The sequence below is a fragment of the Cavenderia fasciculata genome (assembly GCF_000203815.1).
Source record: "Cavenderia fasciculata unplaced genomic scaffold Scf_Dfasci-G-b-143d02.r1-5, whole genome shotgun sequence".
In the NCBI taxonomy this organism is placed as follows: domain Eukaryota; phylum Evosea; class Eumycetozoa; order Acytosteliales; family Cavenderiaceae; genus Cavenderia; species Cavenderia fasciculata.
Genome location: NW_004457713.1, coordinates 638,917 through 656,888, shown reverse-complemented (window position 1 = coordinate 656,888; position 17,972 = coordinate 638,917). Strand labels below are relative to the sequence as shown.

General features: G+C 31.0%; 4 protein-coding genes and 2 non-coding genes across 6 annotated transcripts; 4 read left to right on the top strand and 2 right to left on the bottom strand.

The window, feature by feature from the left end:
• Nucleotides 1-227: 227 nt before the first annotated feature.
• DFA_02472 (uncharacterized protein) lies at nt 228-3,001 on the top strand (the record flags this gene model as incomplete). Its single annotated transcript, XM_004366799.1, has 4 exons — nt 228-664; nt 1,029-1,051; nt 1,498-1,535; nt 2,861-3,001. The coding sequence occupies 4 exons, from the start codon at nt 228-230 to the stop codon at nt 2,999-3,001; spliced, it is 639 nt and encodes a 212-aa protein (XP_004366856.1).
• DFA_02473 lies at nt 1,952-2,024 on the bottom strand. The gene has a single exon. It is a non-coding gene; the product is annotated as a tRNA-Ile (tRNA).
• Nucleotides 3,002-3,499: 498 nt separating the features above from the next.
• Nucleotides 3,500-5,563, bottom strand: DFA_02471 (uncharacterized protein; the record flags this gene model as incomplete). The annotated part of the gene is made up of 7 exons (XM_004366798.1): nt 3,500-3,784; nt 3,854-3,937; nt 4,000-4,269; nt 4,337-4,678; nt 4,755-4,838; nt 4,904-4,987; nt 5,024-5,563. The coding sequence occupies 7 exons, from the start codon at nt 5,561-5,563 to the stop codon at nt 3,500-3,502; spliced, it is 1,689 nt and encodes a 562-aa protein (XP_004366855.1).
• A 354-nt stretch (nt 5,564-5,917) lies between these two features.
• DFA_02470 (uncharacterized protein) lies at nt 5,918-8,805 on the top strand (the record flags this gene model as incomplete). The annotated part of the gene is made up of 7 exons (XM_004366797.1): nt 5,918-5,923; nt 6,048-6,482; nt 6,511-6,870; nt 6,900-7,136; nt 7,467-7,596; nt 8,423-8,502; nt 8,572-8,805. The coding sequence occupies 7 exons, from the start codon at nt 5,918-5,920 to the stop codon at nt 8,803-8,805; spliced, it is 1,482 nt and encodes a 493-aa protein (XP_004366854.1).
• A 1,305-nt stretch (nt 8,806-10,110) lies between these two features.
• DFA_02469 lies at nt 10,111-10,182 on the top strand. Its single transcript has one exon. It is a non-coding gene; the product is annotated as a tRNA-Glu (tRNA).
• A 196-nt stretch (nt 10,183-10,378) lies between these two features.
• Nucleotides 10,379-17,955, top strand: DFA_02468 (uncharacterized protein; the record flags this gene model as incomplete). The annotated part of the gene is made up of 16 exons (XM_004366796.1): nt 10,379-10,436; nt 10,802-10,937; nt 10,996-11,244; nt 11,318-11,536; nt 11,604-12,046; nt 12,123-12,776; nt 12,855-14,194; nt 14,243-14,267; nt 14,577-14,681; nt 14,771-15,230; nt 15,308-15,520; nt 15,586-15,651; nt 15,714-16,018; nt 16,085-16,555; nt 16,616-16,999; nt 17,072-17,955. The coding sequence occupies 16 exons, from the start codon at nt 10,379-10,381 to the stop codon at nt 17,953-17,955; spliced, it is 6,012 nt and encodes a 2,003-aa protein (XP_004366853.1).
• Nucleotides 17,956-17,972: the final 17 nt, after the last annotated feature.

Sequence of the window (17,972 nt, the reverse complement as noted above, 5' to 3'; positions counted from 1 at the left end):
GGTACTCAACTAAAAATGACTCAACCCCATCGGCCCCAGGCTGATGGACAGACCGAGATTATCAACAAGCAAATCTTGAGTGCAATCCGAAAAATGTCTAATGAAAAAAACCAATGGGCAAGGGACTACCAAATAATCGAAGCGATTATTAACAATAATATCAACACAAGCACCGGCTATACACCCAATCAAATCGCGAACCGATTATGCCATGGAATGCACTGAGCATGCCATTCAGCGACTATCGTCGTAATATGGAAACCTATCGCCAAATGGCGAAATCAAACATGCTGGAAGCTCAGATCAGAAATCAAATACAATACGATAAAGGAAGAGCCAAGTCATGCGAATACAAGATTGGTGACCTGGTTAAAGTCAAGCGGGCTGTTCTAGATACACATAAAACAGAACTGAACGAAAACGACTACAAGTTGAGATCAAAGTATGCTGGTCCTTTCAAAGTTACAAAGATTATCAGCCCAACCAATGTATCAATCAAAATCAACAACCGTAAAGGCGATCGTCAAAACCGTACAGTAAATGTATCAGACATTTATATTATGGATGCAGATGGCGTCGACACTGACGTACAAGACATTGTGGAAATCATTGGGAAAAGAAACCAAAAGTATGGACGCGGATCTAGAATCGAATACTTGGTAAAGTATGATGGACTAGATGAAGACCACAACAATTGGATACATGAGGTCGTTCTCAAGGCTTACAACAAGACTAAATCACTCGTGGAAGCCTATGAATACCAGTTGAAGAACAACCCCAAAAATCATAAAAAAAAATAAGTATCTATCAAGTTGATTCAATTGAAACATTGTTTCTAGCTTGGTAGGGAATGTGTAATGAGAATGGACCTTTTTTACAAAATCCCAATTCTCACGCACCTACAAACGAGCAACAGCTCTCATCATTCATTATTATTACATTTTATATAACACTATACAATCTATAAGACTAACCATAGTTTATATAAGATCTTGATTATTACTATCCTATTACTATCTATATCGTAGGGCCCTCGACAAGATAGAGCATAGTTTAGTAAAGCATTCTCTGCACCTGGTGCTACATTTCTATCCAACTTTGGTCAAATTCCGATAAATTCTGATCACCAAACCTACCAAATGAATTGTAATTTTTTAAAATGGCAAAAAATTCTGAGAGTGACTAGTCGTTCCAGTTTATATATGACAGAATATAAAAGGAAATCCAACTCCTGTATATTAGTACGAAATTAACCTCCCTCTCATTGTGGGGTTAGTATGTGTTAAAAATGAATTCTTAATTACACCCACTGTCATTTCCATGCAACCAACGACTAAATTGCAGTTCCCATAGTCCAGTTGTCAAAATCTCTGTTCATTTTTTTATAAAAATGGTTAATAACAAATTTTTATTTTGTTTGATGTTGAATTCTTTACAAAACCTCTTTTGGTTGGTTCATGTAAATCCTTCCAACAATATTGAATTAAATTTTTTAAGAAAAAGTAGATTCATTTAAAGATATTATAAAGAGTTTAGTAATTATAGAGTCAATGGAAAAATAAAGGAAAAGATTGTAAAAAGTGTTAAAAATATTTGGTTTAATTTGGATTGTTTAGAGTAAAACAAAAGTTGAATAACTTTCTTAAAATTTATTTTAAACAAAAATTAAATTTACCAAAAGATGTTAGAAAGAGTCTACTAAATATAGAGTCAAATAGAATAGAAAAGGAAAAAGAATTCAATATAAAAAAAGTGATAAAAATTTTATTATTATTTTTTTTTTTTGGATTTTTTTTCTCAACCATTTACTATGTTTTGGTGATCAAAATTTAATTAATGAAATTTGACCAAAGTTGGATATAAATGTAGCACCAGGTGTAGAGAATGCAGAAAGAACAAAAAAAAAAGGCCAACGAGAAAACCTCGGCACAGAAAAAAACACTATTATTATTGCTCATTGCAGGGATCGAACCTGCGACCGCGGCGTTATTAGCACCGTGCTCTACCGACTGAGCTAAACGAGCAATTTTTAGATGTTCTCATTAACTAATTTGGTCGTTTTGACCCCAATTTTCACCATCGGGGCATGGCGTGGCAAGTGAGTCGGGAGTGTGCTACCCCGGGAACGTAAAGGTCATAGGTTCGAATCCTGCCCTCGAACTTTACCTTTGGCGCCAACGTTTAACTTGACACAATTGGGGGGATTGAGGAGAAAAACCATCCGACTCTAGGGATCTAGAGACAGGACACCCCCACGGAAGGATGACCGGGTTAGTTTCCCCTTCTCAGCAGGAGATTGGGTAGCCAGACTGCAACAAGTAACGGGAAGGTAGTGGAGGACCTACTGGGCCGTCGCGATAGAAAGCCATCTGACATCTCAAATACAATATGCAACACGTAAAGACGAGTGTCCACAATGGGGAGTAAATCGGCGCGAGAGTTGAGAGCGGCAGTCGGTCTTGGACGCACCCAAGGCTTAAGGTTTCACCGCAAGTATGGTAATTTCGGAGTTGGTGCCATATTTGCGTCAACCTCAAACAAACTCCAATGACTATAAACTTGGTCGCTGCAACACTAGAACGAATATGGTTCCGACGTAATGATCTACGTCACCAAAGAGATGAACCATTCACTGAACAATACCTGCGAGCTAGATTGATAAGTGATATGCGACATATTATAAAAGTAAACTGGGACAAGACGTTAGAATTATGTAACCGATGGCACTTGGCTCTAATGAACCAAACCGACGAATCAGTAATACATACGATTACAGAACGAATACAAACTATCATCCTTCGATTCTCCTCCAACTACAACCATCCTACTGTCTACAAGATCGCACTACCTAGTCATTTAGAGAGGTACAAGACTCTGCGTACTCTTCATCTATAACCGTTCACCCTCAGCTTCATTCCTCTCATCCTCTTCACCACCGCCATCCTCTTCTATTCTCTCTACAACTATCAATAATAATATTAATAATATAATAATTCACTAAATAATAAGAATAATAATAATTATATCAACCCAGTATTATAGCCTATTGTGCTAGTGAGAAAAAAAAAAAAAAAAAAAAAAAAAAAAAAAAAAAGCGATATCTTTAACCAATTTATTTTTAGAACAAGCAACAATCCAAAACCATATTCCATCTAGAATATCTTAAACTTCCAAGCTATCTAAATGTCAATCTGATCGATGGTCTGCCACTCATCTCCAACTGATATCACACTTTAGCAAATTCTCTTTCATTTGGGTAATCTAGCTGCCCTACCGCATTCCCTCTTTCCAAACTAATCCTAACCATTATCAAACAACAAAACATTAATTTAAAAATAAACAAAGATTTGTGAAAAGTCAAAATCATCAGACCTGATAGAATTGTGCGGGCTCAAGTTTGTTGTTTTTTTATAATTTTTACTCATTTAACTGTCTAGAATTGTATCAAATTTTGATTGATACAATGATTAAAATCCAATTGATTGCTGTTGTTTTTTTTCTATAGAGACAATACAAAATCCAAAATTTCATAATAGCCACGGGTCGAATAATAACTGGTGACATCATTTGTAATGTGTTGATTGTCTAGAATGTTGTTTGCAAATAGGTATTTTACAACACTCAAATATTTGTGTGTTCCTTTTACCACAAATAAGGCTTGATTGGTACATCCCCCAGATTGGCCATTTTCATATAAATACTCAACCACTTTACCCTTTCCATTTCTCGAGGCATTAATAATAGCATAATTTGTACATCCTTCTGTTCTATTTAAATTTAAAAACTATAAAATAAATTTAGAAAGAGTTATATTTTTCTTTTTTTTTTTTTTTTTTTTTTTTTTTTCTATTACCTTTACAATTTCTAAAAAACCATTTGATGAGGCTTGATCCATTGCATCAACAGTACAACCTTCTGTACGATTAAAATGTAAAAACTAAAAAATACAAAATAAATGAATGATTATTCTTTTTTTTTTTTTTTACTTTTTTTACTTACTTTAACAATTTCAAAATGACCAAATTGAGCTGCATAATTCATTGCACCAAATGTCCAAATAGATGTTTCCTCTTTATAGTGTTTGTCAAGATATTGGATAATATCAAGTCTACCCAATTCAGCAGCACGATCAACTGCATGTGATGAACATTTTGCCTTTAATTGTTCAACTAGGTATGATATAATATCCAATGAATGATTATAAAAAATGGCATCATCAATTGCCATCTCTGTACATGAAATATTTCTATTATTATTATTAAATAAATACTAAATAAATAATATAGATTATTAATATAAACTTTTTTTTTTTTTTTTTTTTTGATTTTTAAATTACTTTTATAATATCCAAATGTCCATTTGATGATGCATAATCGATTGCCTTGCTATAGTTTATATTTTCCATTGTTGATAAATATTTATGATGAAATTGTACCATATCTAATCTACCATTTAATGCTGAAATTTCCATTGCTTCTGTAGTACTACTACTATGGTGTGTCGAGTTGCGTTGTAGAAATGATAATATCTCTAAACTATTTGCAAAATTGATTGCATATTGTGAGAACCCTTCTGTACGATTAAAATATAACCATTCAACTATATTATAATTTCCATTAATTGATGCTTTATCAATTGCATCTGTTGTACATCCTTCTGTTCTATTTAAATTTAAAAACTAAATAAATAAAAAGAAAAGAAAGAAATATAAATAAATAAAAAAGAAATATTAAAATTTTTAAATATTAATTTACCTTTACAATTTCAAAATAACCATTTGATGATGCTTGATCCATTGTTTCTTGATCACATCCTTCTGTTCTATTAAAATGTAAAAACTATAAAATAAATAAATAAATAAAATTAATTTATTATTATTCTTTTTTTTTTTTTTTAACTTTACTTTAACAATTTCAAAATGACCAAATCTTGCAGCACCTTTTAATGCTAATTTTGTACATCCTTCAGTTCTATTGTAATGAAGAAACTAAAATAAATTATTACACGTACAGTACTTGTTTACCAATTCAATAATAGAAAGATGACCATTTTCAGCTGCCACATCAATGACATGTTGTAAATCAATCTTGTTTGGGTATCTTTTTAAAAGGTGATCAAGTATATCTGTATGACCAACACTTGCAATCATATTGGATAGACTTGTACGAAAGATGCATTTCATCTTGGTCGTGATAAAAGAAGGGTCATAGTCTGGTGACCATTCCAATAGATGTAATAGTGTTGACAGTGATGCATTTGGATGTGTACAGTATTGTGTGATTGCTTGTACCCTTCTATCCAACAATACACTGTCTCTTGGTGGTAGATAATGTTTGATAAAGTCCCATGACATTGCATAGTTTGTGATCATACAAAGTAATCTACTATTATTACTACTAATCTCTTTTCCACTTTTTGATCTATTTACTAGTCTTTTGTTGTTGACCCATTTATTGTGTTGTATATTCGTTGCTATTTGATTTGATATCTCTTTTACTTTATTAAATATCAATTGTTTTAAATATACATTTCTAAAGATTGTTATAATATTTGTTTGTATCATCACATAAGTTTAATTTAAAATAAAATAAACACTCAAAAATGTTTTTTTTTTCGTTTTGCTTTTACTTTTTGTAAACATTTAAATCGACAATCAACATTCAAAGACAAATACCTTGGATTTTCAACCACAACAATAACTATATAGTTATTATTATAAGGATAGAAGGAAAGGTTCAACAATAGCAGTGCGGGTAGACACAATAATAATACTATGATGCAGTTATCATAGTTCAACATTATAACAATCACTTGGTATATACCAATATATTCCACAGTGGGTATAGAGAGAGATCAATTGTTGTATTTGATAGTGTAGTATGATCCCAAAAGACATAGCAATCGGGATAGATATTATATGTATGTATACACAATAGATTATCCTGATATTTAGACAGAGAGATTGTTTAATTAGTGGGTCGCAAACAATCTCAAAGGTGGCAGTTTACTAACTATTCTATTTATTAGATTATATGAATAGTTTATAGTTATTAGAATGGATATTCTATACTAGTTCTGTAACAACAACACCAACAACTACAACTGAAAAGTCAACAGAGTCTGATCAAGACGATATCATTGAAAACTCGCAGGCTGATTATAATACTACCTCGAAAAAGATTGATGATACTAGTAGTAGTAGTAGTGGAGATGATGATGATGATGATGATGATGATGACAACGATGACAATGAAAAAGAAGAAGAGCTAGAAGAAGTTGACATATTCACAGATTATGCAAACAAGACAGAGATACCTGATTTCTTTTCACCTGGCTTTGCCATCCAACCACTCAGCTTTTTAAACGCTGCCTCTCAGACTGTTGATGATTCATCGGGAACTGGCGGCGGCACACAACAACAACACCAAGTATCACAAGTGTTTCGCTTTGACCAAGACGAAGAACAAGAGATGGACATTGACGTCTTTAAAAGTCGGCTCTCAAAAAGAGAAACACCAAAGTTCTTCTACACAATCGAATCAATCAACTACCATACCACCTGCAACTCAAGACAATCAAGATGATGAGGATGAAGATGATAAAGATGTTGAAATGAAACCAACAACAACGACAACAACAACAACAACAAAATTTGGAATTAATAATAACAATAATAATAATAATAGCAAGAGTAATAATGGTCTTTCAACTCAAGAATTCATCTCTTCGAAATTGACAGAAATGCCATCACAGAAATCACCTGGCGCATCTGGTAGTACTATTGAATCGTCACAAGAGAGTACTGTTAAAAGATTCACTGTTCTAGCATCACAGTCACCAAATTCATCGCCATTCAAACCAATGATGAAAGTGAACAAGAAGAGATTGAAATGGAAAAGGAGAAGGCATCTGGTATACCACCAACTCCCATTGACAATCTAAAGATACATACATCTATGCAACCTATGTTTGATCAACCTACCATTGAAGAAGACGAAGAAGAGGAAGAGGATGATGATAGTGAAGAGGAAGATGAGGATGATGATAAAGATGAATTATTTAATTCAAAGATAAACTATCGACAAAAGCTAGGAACAGGGGTTGAATCATCTAGCTTTAATATGAGTCGTTTTTTCGTTTTTTTTTGTCGACTGAACCGTGCATGACGAATGTTGACACCAACAATTGTACTCCTTTCCTCTTTTTGGAATTTTTATTTTTTTTTTATTTTAAATCCTCTCTTGTATGCATTATTTTTAATTGATTTCTCTCTAAATTTGATGTATCTGGGAGAGTAGCTGTCTAGTTTATTGGATGGAAGATGATCTTGATCTACAACAATATATCTCACAGCATAATTGGAGTTGGTGGTTGTGGTATTTTATCTCTCTTTAGGAACCACCAACCCCAATTAGGAAACAACTGAAAAACGAAAAAAGCTCGAGTTTTGGTCTCATAAATCCTAGATGATAGGTTTCGTATCTCAATCCAGACAAACTTCTGAACAACTTAAACAACAACAACAACAACAACAACAAAAGATACAAGAACAATCAATGAACAAACAAAATACTACTACTACTAAAACTAGCAAAGGTAGAGATTACAAGTGATAGAAAACAATAGTAATATGTGGGGAAATAGTGACTAACGAATGAACAACCTATCTCTCTCTACGAGTTCTCTTAAATACTCAGCCTTGTACCACGTCGTCATACATGCGTGGCTATTTGGTACACGGTCGGATAGTCCCCAGTCTTTATTGATAATAGTTAGATGGCGATGAGGGCAAATAGCGTCGGTGATATTGGATCGCCTTGCTTCGTGGCTCTGACAGCGAGACTCCTACTCTTACACGGACTTGGACATAACAGCGTTGACGATCAGTGGCGCACCCATCTTGGTCAAGGTTCGTTGGATGGCGAGGTGAGAGACTGAATCAAACGCCTTGGAGAAATCATAGAGTGTGGTACTTGTCCAAGTGCTGCTTCATGACTATTAGTGTCCCACAAAACTTGGTTGGATTTTGGTGCTGGCTTTTTTTTAAAGTAATTCTTTTCCGATAGGAGAGAGTAGTACTCAGAAGTTACAAAGTTTTATTAATTATACATTTTAATTGACCAGCAAGAAATAAAGATTATCTAGAGAAGAATTAAAGTTAATTTGTTCTGGGGGTTTGTCCATGTCTATGATACATGTTTTATGGACGTTGATCATGTATCTTATTGTATAGTATCAAGCATGTTGGATTGTTTTGGATTGTTGCTTGTTCTAAAAATAAATTGGTTAAAGATATCGCTTTTTTTTTTTTTTTTTTTTTTTTTTTCTCAGCACTATAGGCTGTAATATTGTGTTATATAATTATTCTATGTTATTATTATTATTTAGTAAATTATTATATTATTAATATTATTATTGATAGATGAAGAGAGAGAAGAAGATGATGAAGGTGTTGAGGAGGATGAGAGGAATGAGGTTGAGGTGATCGATTATAGATGTAGTGTACGCAGAGTCTTGTACCTCTCCAAATGACTAGGTAGTGCGATCTTGTAGACAGTAGGATGGTTGTAGTTGGAGGAGAATCGAAGGATGATAGTTTGTATTCGTTCTGTAATCGTATGTATTACTGATTCGTCGGTTTGGTTCATTAGAGCCAAATGCCATCGATTACATAATTCTAACGTCTTGTCCCAGTTTACTTTTATAATATGTCGCATATCATTTAGCAATCTAGCTCGCAGATATTGTTCAGTAATTCATCTCTTTGGTGACGTAGATCATTACGTCGGAACCATATTCGTTTGAGTGTTGCAGCAATCAAGTTTATAGTCATTGGAGGTTGTTTGAGGTTGAGGAGGGTGATATCCCAAACTGGTGATGTAATGTTGTTGGCAGAAGTAACCTCTTTCAGTATCTTTACTGGTAGTGTGGTCTCTTTGTATTGAAAGAACAAATGCTTGGAAGATTCATCTTTGCCACACGATACACAGATTGAAGCGACTGGGTCCCCTGACGATCTGGCCAATCGGCTTTTTTTTTTAAAGTAATTCTTTTCCTGTTCTCTCCTATCGGGAAGAGTAGTACTCAGAAGTTACAAAGTTTTATTAATTATACTTTTTAATTGACCAGCAAGAAATAAAGATTATCTCAGGAAAAATTAAAGTTAATTTGTTCTGGGGGTTTGTCCATGTCTATGATACATGTTTTATGGACGTTGATCATGTATCTTATTGTATAGTGTCAAGCATGTTGGATTGTTTTGGATTGTTGCTTGTTCTAAGGGGCCAATCGGCCTTTTTTTTTAAGCATCTCATTTCGTGGCATCCACCTGTAGGGTGGAGCACTACTCTTTCGATTGCGAAGTTTTATTGATTGAAGTCTTTGTTTGACCAGCAATGGGAACTGAGTTTCCAAAGAAGAAGCAAGTCCAATCTGTTTTTTGGGGTGCCAAATGTCTGTTCTATTTCCATCCAAGCAAAAATGGCAAGTCTTGGTGGGAGCTATTAGTTCTGTTTGTTCATCAATACGACGGGAAGCTTCTTTACCTGTTGCATCGAGGGGGGCTGAACGGTTCTGTGAGTTACGATCCATAGTTCTTTTGTCAGATTAGTGACCAGATCGTGACTGTTGGGGAGAGTGCCCAGTGTCACCATCCATATGTATGTGTGTGTGTCGAGTAATGGTTGGTGGTTGTGTCTACACCATGATTATCTATCTTATATCGTTCTGTTGTTCGTATTGTTATGTTGTTGATTGATGTTTTGATGAGATGTTGATGATGTTCATTTCAATTGTAATAGTAATGTGAATACTGTTTTCAAACTGTATTGACTTGTTCGCGCCCCTTATTTATAATAATGATAATGATATAAATAATTGAACCAGGGGGCACACTAGGGCAATTAGTTGTGTCTTTTAGTGAGTGTGAAAAGAAATAGTAATGTTTGATAAAAGATAGTTGAAGATAGTTGATGATTGAGTGAAGTTCTATAGTACTCTATACGTAATCTCGGTTTCTATCTCTTTCTCTCTATACAGAAAAATTCCAAACTGGGGGCCAATCGGCCTATAAATAGGCCAAAATGTGATCTGTACACACAACAACTCAATTCCTTTGTGGTGTAGTCGGTAACACTTTAGTCTTTCACACTGACACCCCGGGTTCGATTCCCGGCAAGGGAGATAACTTTTTACATTTATCGACAGTACTTTTTTTTTGCTGTCGAAACTATGTGGAACACATAGTACTTGGTCGTTGCTATCTTTTGGTAGGTTTGGTTGAAATTGGACAAAACCATATCTTAAAAACACCGATTTCATTTCTTTTTATGAATGTTTATATATATAGAGAGAGTGATGTATACCTGGATCAGAGAAAATGGAATGTATAAAAGTCTTACAGGATCCTGGTGATTCGAGCATTTTTCGAGTTTTTTGTAAAAAAATCTGATAGATCGAAAAATAGCAACGAGCTCACTTGAACATACTTTGGGTTCAAAACGAGACATTCATCTATCTTAACAATCAATAGTGAGAGATAGATAGAGATAAAAAAAAAAGGAAAAAGAGAGAGAGAGAAGAGATAATAAATCAAATAGAATGAGAATACCTAGTTTTTTTTCTCTATTTATTTTTATTAATCTATTTTTGATAATACAATCACAACAGATATTACCAAATAATGAATGTATGTTTTTTTTGTTTTTTTTTTTTTGCACAAGCAAATAACACACATGAGAGATTCATTGTTAACAATTTAATCTAATTTGTTTACATGTCTTATCTTTCTGAATATCTCTAGTGACAAGTATAAAATGGTTAAATAATCAATTTGGTTTAGGAATTGATGTTTCACAAACATCTACTATTTGCAGTAGTACAACTGGTATTAATTGTCAAGTTGCAGATGATGATAATGCTTATCATGTAGTTTCAATGTAATGTTAAAATATAACTAGTATATGTGTGTATGCTAATCTTCTTTTTTTTTTTTAGATATATTGGACAACAGACAGTATTTGTAAATAGTGGTGAACAAGTAGATACAACATTGAAATCACTCAATCTACCATTTGTACAAAGTATCACAGCCACTTTTTCAGGTCTTGTTCAAAACTTTAGTATCAATACACTTGATATGATATCTAATATGCCAAGACTAGAATTTCTAACATTATCCAATGACAAGACTATTGATATAGTACCAACCAATTTCCCAAATAATCTACCATCTTTAAAAACAATGTAAATTAATAATTCAAATTAATTTAAATTTTAAACAAATACTAATTAGTACTATTTACTCATCTTTTTCTAGAACATTTTATTTATTATCAAATCTAACATCAATACCAAACTTTTTCAACAATTCAATTTCATTAAATTCAATTACAATGTATCAAAATAATATTGAATGGGTTGGTATTGATAAAAGTATACGTCTACCAAATATAGCTTCCATTTCAATTCAAGTAAAAAATTCAAAAAATATGACTTTAATCATTGATCCAATTTCCTTTCCTTCTCTTAAATTATTGTGTAGTATAAAACAACAAAAAAGATTATTTACTGATTGATTAATCTTTTATTTTTTTATTTTTAAGTGAAATGACATCAAATGATTTTATTGGAACAAGTAATATTAGAATAATTATAAAAGTAGCATTGGAGAATATTGGAGCTTATGCATTTTCTGGTACAGGTTCAATTAATCCAACCATTTCTTATCCTTTATCGCTAAGAGGGTTGTCGGTTGGTGGTAAAGGGATGGATTTTCAACCAAATGATTTGACACTTTATAAAAATCTGGAAACTTTACAAATCTATCAAACCAATCTTACTAGTATGCCAATTTCAAGTTTTGGTAAAATCACTAGTTTTAGATTATCAGATTCAAAATTACAACAATTTCCAAATATTCCATTCCCAAATGGTATGAATGATGTCAATTATCAAAATAATCAAATGTCTGGTACAATCCCATCAGGATTATTAATTAATAATCAATTGGGTTTATCACTTTCTTTAATTGGTAATCAAAATATTGGTAAGAAAAAACAAAAAAAATTAATTATATATATATATATATTTTACTTATATATTTTTTATTTTTCCTTTAATAGTTGGATCAGCACCAAATGATACATGTTTTTTAAATAGTTTTAGTATTGATAATACTGGAATTGATTCATTACCAGATTGTTGGTGGTGTTTTTATGAACAAGTTATCAATACCAAATTATCTACACAATTGACCAAACCAATTGGATTTGAATGTTTGGCGATAAAGATTGATCAATTAAATTTAAATAGTATTGGTGGTGTATTTACCATTTCAGGTTCAAACATTGGATGGAATATAAATTCTGGTGGAAGACGATTAATTGAACCAAATCGAAAAATTGAATTTCAAATGGATCTCTCCCTTGGAACAAAACAACAAAGATTAATCAATCTAATCAATCCACCACCAACATCTGCTTATTCATTTAATTTTATAGTGACAGAAGTTGGATTCAATGTTGAATCTGTAAAAATTATTAATCAAAATTTGGCAATTTTAGAATTAAATTGTACATTTGAAATGATAAATCCAGATTTTTTACCAACCGTCATTTATACATCTCAAGATCATGTACCTTGTGATATTATAAATTACAACAATTCAACAAAAAGTTTAAATTGTCTTTTACGTACTCTACCAATAATCGGACAACAACAAATTATTTTTAAAAATCAATTTTTTAATCAATCTTTTATGTTTATTTATAATAGAGGTAAAAAAAAAAAAAATATAAACAAAATAATATATATTTAATAATTTATTAATATATATTTTTAATTTTTTTATTTAGATCCAATTATAACATCATTATTAATGGAACCAAATTATTATCCACCAACTTTTTTAAATTTATATGGTTATTTTGGAAATACAACTGGTGCAAGTGTTATATTACAATTGAGGGAATTTACATTTTGTAATATTACCATTGCAAGTAAAGAATATATTAAATGTAGATTCTATACATTACCAGAACCTGGTCCACAAACCCTCTATTTTGCCTCCAATCAAGGATATTTCAAATCAGATTCAATCTTGTCTATTCCATTTCCTCTACCAACCTTTACAGATTGTATGAATCGTACAAATAATTGTAATGGTCATGGTGTTTGTATAAATGGAATATGTCAGTGTGACGTTGGTTATTTTGATGATTGCAAATTAAAGGAAAATGATGGTTTCAATGGACAATTTCAATCAAATAATACAGATCCAACAAGTAATTTAAAATATGGAGATTATTTATTTTCATTTTCAATTATTGGTATTCAAGAAATGGATTTGGATAATAATATTACAAGAGAATTGGTTGCAAAAACGTGGGATGTAGAGGACAATAGTAGTGGTGACCTAACAATGATTCAATATAAATTGACAAATCATTTACACAATATTACAAATGGTTCGACACCATTTACAAAAGATGCAGATTATTCAAATCTAAATCTAACAACCACCATAGAATTTTCAAATCAATCAAGAACCATTGAATTTGGTGGAGATGAAATAGTTTTGGCAAGTGGTGCCATTAAAATTGGTGTAAATGTTACCAATTGGCCTTACATGTCTGTCATGACAAGACTGAGATTAGTCTTTTCAACAACCATCAATAATCAACAAATGATTGTTGGTTGTGATAATTCAAGTTATTCAATAGAATCTTTACAAAACTTTGCAGATCGTGATTCAATTCAATATCTTCGAGTTTTAAAAGACAATGTTCAATTCTTTGGTAGATTCTTGGATTATAGTTTATCAGATGGTAGAAAAACCTATAGTAAAACTGAAGTTTTAAATATCACCAGAATCAATGATGAAGAATCAAATGTGATTATTGGTATTAATATTGGACAATGTAAGATTTGTTTAATGGATCCAGATTTTAGTGCACTTTTAATTGATCATAAAAGTTTTGGTCAATGCAACGATGAATCAAAAAATGATAATTGGAAATTAATTGTTGGTGTTGTAGTTGGTACTGTTGGTGGTACTTGTCTAATCATCATATCAATATTATTTATTAAATCAAACAAATATTATTTTATTCATCGTGCTAAACGTAGATTATCAATTTCATTGAAAAAAAAAAGAAATAGAAAAAGAAAAAGAAAAAGAAAGAGAAAAAGAATAGTATTATTTATTGAATAATTAAATATACTTATTCTAATTCAATTTTAGACTGCAATTGCATTACCAGGTGTAAGTATTTGATATTAAAAAGAATCATAAAGATTTCTTCGAGAAAAAAAAAAAAAAAAACCGCGAAATACTTGCAAATTGATAAAACGAGGTGTTTGCAATCATACAACAACACACACATAGATAGAACTTAAGGACACAATGTTTAGATTTATTAGTTTTATTCTTTTATTATTATATTGTAATAGTTTAACAAATTCACAAGTTTTACCACCAAATGAGTGTATGACAGATCGTATTAGAGAGACAGAGAGAGAGATTTAGATACAGTTGTTAACATTGCATTGATTTCTTTATTTATTTCTATTTTTAGTAAAAAGTATTCAATGGGTTATACAACAATACCAATCAACGATAGGACTTGATCAAACATCTATTTGTAGTAGTGGTCAAGTTAAATGTACAAATTATCAAGATGGTAGTACTCATATTACATCAATGTAAAAATTATCATCATCAAACACCTATCAAATCGTAAGATATTTATTCTTTTTCTTCTTTTTTTAGTTGATATATATATTCAATCAGTTTATGTAAATTCAGGAGCACCACCAAACATTGATACATTTGAATTTCCAAATCTATTAACTTTTACACTTTCAACATCTGGTGCACCTTTTTATTCCAATTCATTTGATATCTTGTCAAAGATGAAAGGATTACCATTGGTAGAATCAATCAAGCTTATTGGTGATAATACGATAAAATCGATTCCAATTGATTTTACAGCTGGGAAACCTCTACTTAGAAAACTTTGGATAAGTTCAGTCAATTTAGTTTCAGCAGGAAATATTTTTAGTCACAACCTACTAAATGAAATCAACTTTTCAATCACTAGTCTTAACAGTGTAAGGTTCAACACTACAGTATACATGCCAGATCTTAAAACTCTAATTCTAGACATTAAATGCGACTATGCTTCCAATTGGGAAATTTCATCTTCTTCTTTTCCAACTTTATATTCATTGTAAGAATAGAATAGAAAAGAAATATACAAAAAAAAGTAAAACTAAAAATTTGTTTTTTTTTTTTTTTTTCTTTTAGAATAATAAGTGCTAGTTCAACATGTAATCAACCAATCATTGTAAATGTGACAGCACCATTACGATTAATTGAGTGTTCAAATCAACCTGTTGGTTCTCCAACAGGTTATATTAAAATGATCATTCAACACCCTCTCAATGTTACATCTCTTGGCGTTGGAGGTTATTATTCTACATTGCCTGATCTAACCATTTTTCCAAACATAAATTCTTTGTAAGTGATAAATTTATTAATTTTAAATTATTATTATTAATGCTTGACCCTTTTTCATCTTTTAGTTATATGTCAAATAGTCAAATATCAGATATCTCATCAATCAAATATCCCTTAGGTCTAATGCAATTGTATGTAAAAAACAAATAGATAATTATCAAAATATTTTTATTAATTATTTTAATTATTTTAGTCAACTTTCATACTCTAAAATTATGACAATACCAAATGTACCACTACCAAAAACATTAACATCATTTGATATGAGTTCAAACCTTCTTACATCAACTGTTCCTGCCATCTTGATGGACAATAACCCATCAACTTATATTACATTTGGAAACAACTTAGGCCTTACTGGATCCATTCCAGAATCATTTTGTTCAGCTCGGTTTTTATCCATCCCACAAACTGGTATAACAACTGTTCCAAATTGTTTTTGGTGTTATACTGGAAATCTTTTATCAGATTTAACAAAACCAAATAATATTGATTGTCGTATGTCTAAAAAAAAAAAAAACAAAAAAGAATCATTCAATTAATTAATTAATTTATTTATTTTAGAACCAATAATTGATAATTTCAATTTAATATCATTAATTGGTGGATATGAAGTCAGAGGTCAACTACTAGGATGGGGAAAAGATATTCCCAATATGATATTAGCAATCCAACCAAATAAGATTTTAAGATTCACAATGGATCTTGCAAATGGAATGAATCAAAATATTACAATCAAATTTTCACCAACTTCTCCAAGTTTTGTATTTTTCGTTCAAGAATCCTATTTTATAGTTCAAGATATTAAAAATATTCAACAAACTGTTAATTATCTAAGTCTCAATATTACATTTGCTACGGTAAACCCAGAATTGATGCCAAGAATATCAGTTGGTGGTTCAGTTTGTGAATTGATTAAATTCTATCCAGTAGAAAAAGTCATTCAATGTGCTGCTACTTTTTCATCCTATAATAATAATAATACCATTTATTTTACAAATGATTATTATAATTTTACTACTACTTATAACAAAGGTATGTTAACATAATAATAATAATGTTCTATATTTATTTATTTTAATTTTTTTTTTTTAGCAACCTATGTTGAAACAATTTCACTTGAACCTTTAATATATCCACCAAAATATTTAATTTTAAATGGTTATTTTGGTACTGGATTATCACTTGGATACATTTCAATTAGAAATGGAACATTGCCAAGTTTTGGTTGTACCATTTTAAATGGTACATTGTATTATATAAAATGTGAATTTCCAAATCAACCACCATCAGGTCAAACCGTATTAAATGTAGATGTACCAAATGGTCTTTATCAAACATCCATTTCAATTCCATTTGCACAACCAACAAATGATGATTGTATGAATCGTACAAATAATTGTAATAATCATGGTACTTGCGTAAATGGTCAATGTGTTTGTGATCCTGGTTATTTTGATAATTGTAAATTAAAAACTGGTAAATATAAAAATAGAAACAAAAAAAAAACAAAAAATATTTTTACTTATTATTTTTTTTTCTATTTTTTAGATCCAAATATAGAAATTGAACCAAATAATCAAGAACCATCATTTTCATTTAAAGATTATTCATTTTCATTTAAAATGATAGCAATTCAAGAATTGGATATTGAAAATAATGTTGTTAGAAATTTGAATACAACCAAATGGAATGTTAGTGAAAGTCAAAAGATTGATTATTCATCGATCAATTACTTTTTGACCAATCATTTAAATAATAGTCAAGAAGGATTTATACCACAATTGATCAATACCAATGTAACTTCGATTTTTGAAATTTCAAATCAATCTAGAACCATAAAGTTTGGTGGACAATCCATTCAATTGGCAAGTGGATCAATCAAAATTAGTGTAAATGTTACCAATTGGCCTTTTACATCTGTACTGACTAGGTTGCGTGTAGTATTCTCTACCATTGTTAATAATCAACAAGCTATTGTTGGTTGTGATGATTCTGTCAATCAAATTGAATCGTTTCAACAATTTACAGATTCAGATTCCATTCAATACTTAAGAGTTGTAAAAAATAATACTCAATTCTTTGGTCGATTCTTGGATTATAGTGTAGCAGATGGTAGAAATACTTATAGCAAGGCTGAAGTTTTAAATATCACCAAAATCGATAACCAAGAATCACAAGCTATTCTTGGTATTAATATTGGTCAATGTCGTACTTGTCTTTTAGATCCAGATTTTTCTGCTTTACTAATTGACCGTCAAAGCTATGGTCAAGATTGTACATCCAACAGTCCAGATAATAATTGGAAGATTATTGTTGGTGTTGTAGTTGGTGCTGTTGGTGCTGCCATTTTAATTGCTGTTGCCATTTTTATAAAACAAAATCGTTATTTCTTCCTAAGAAGAAATAATGAAACTAAAATTGAAATGAATTAAAAATAAATATTACTTGT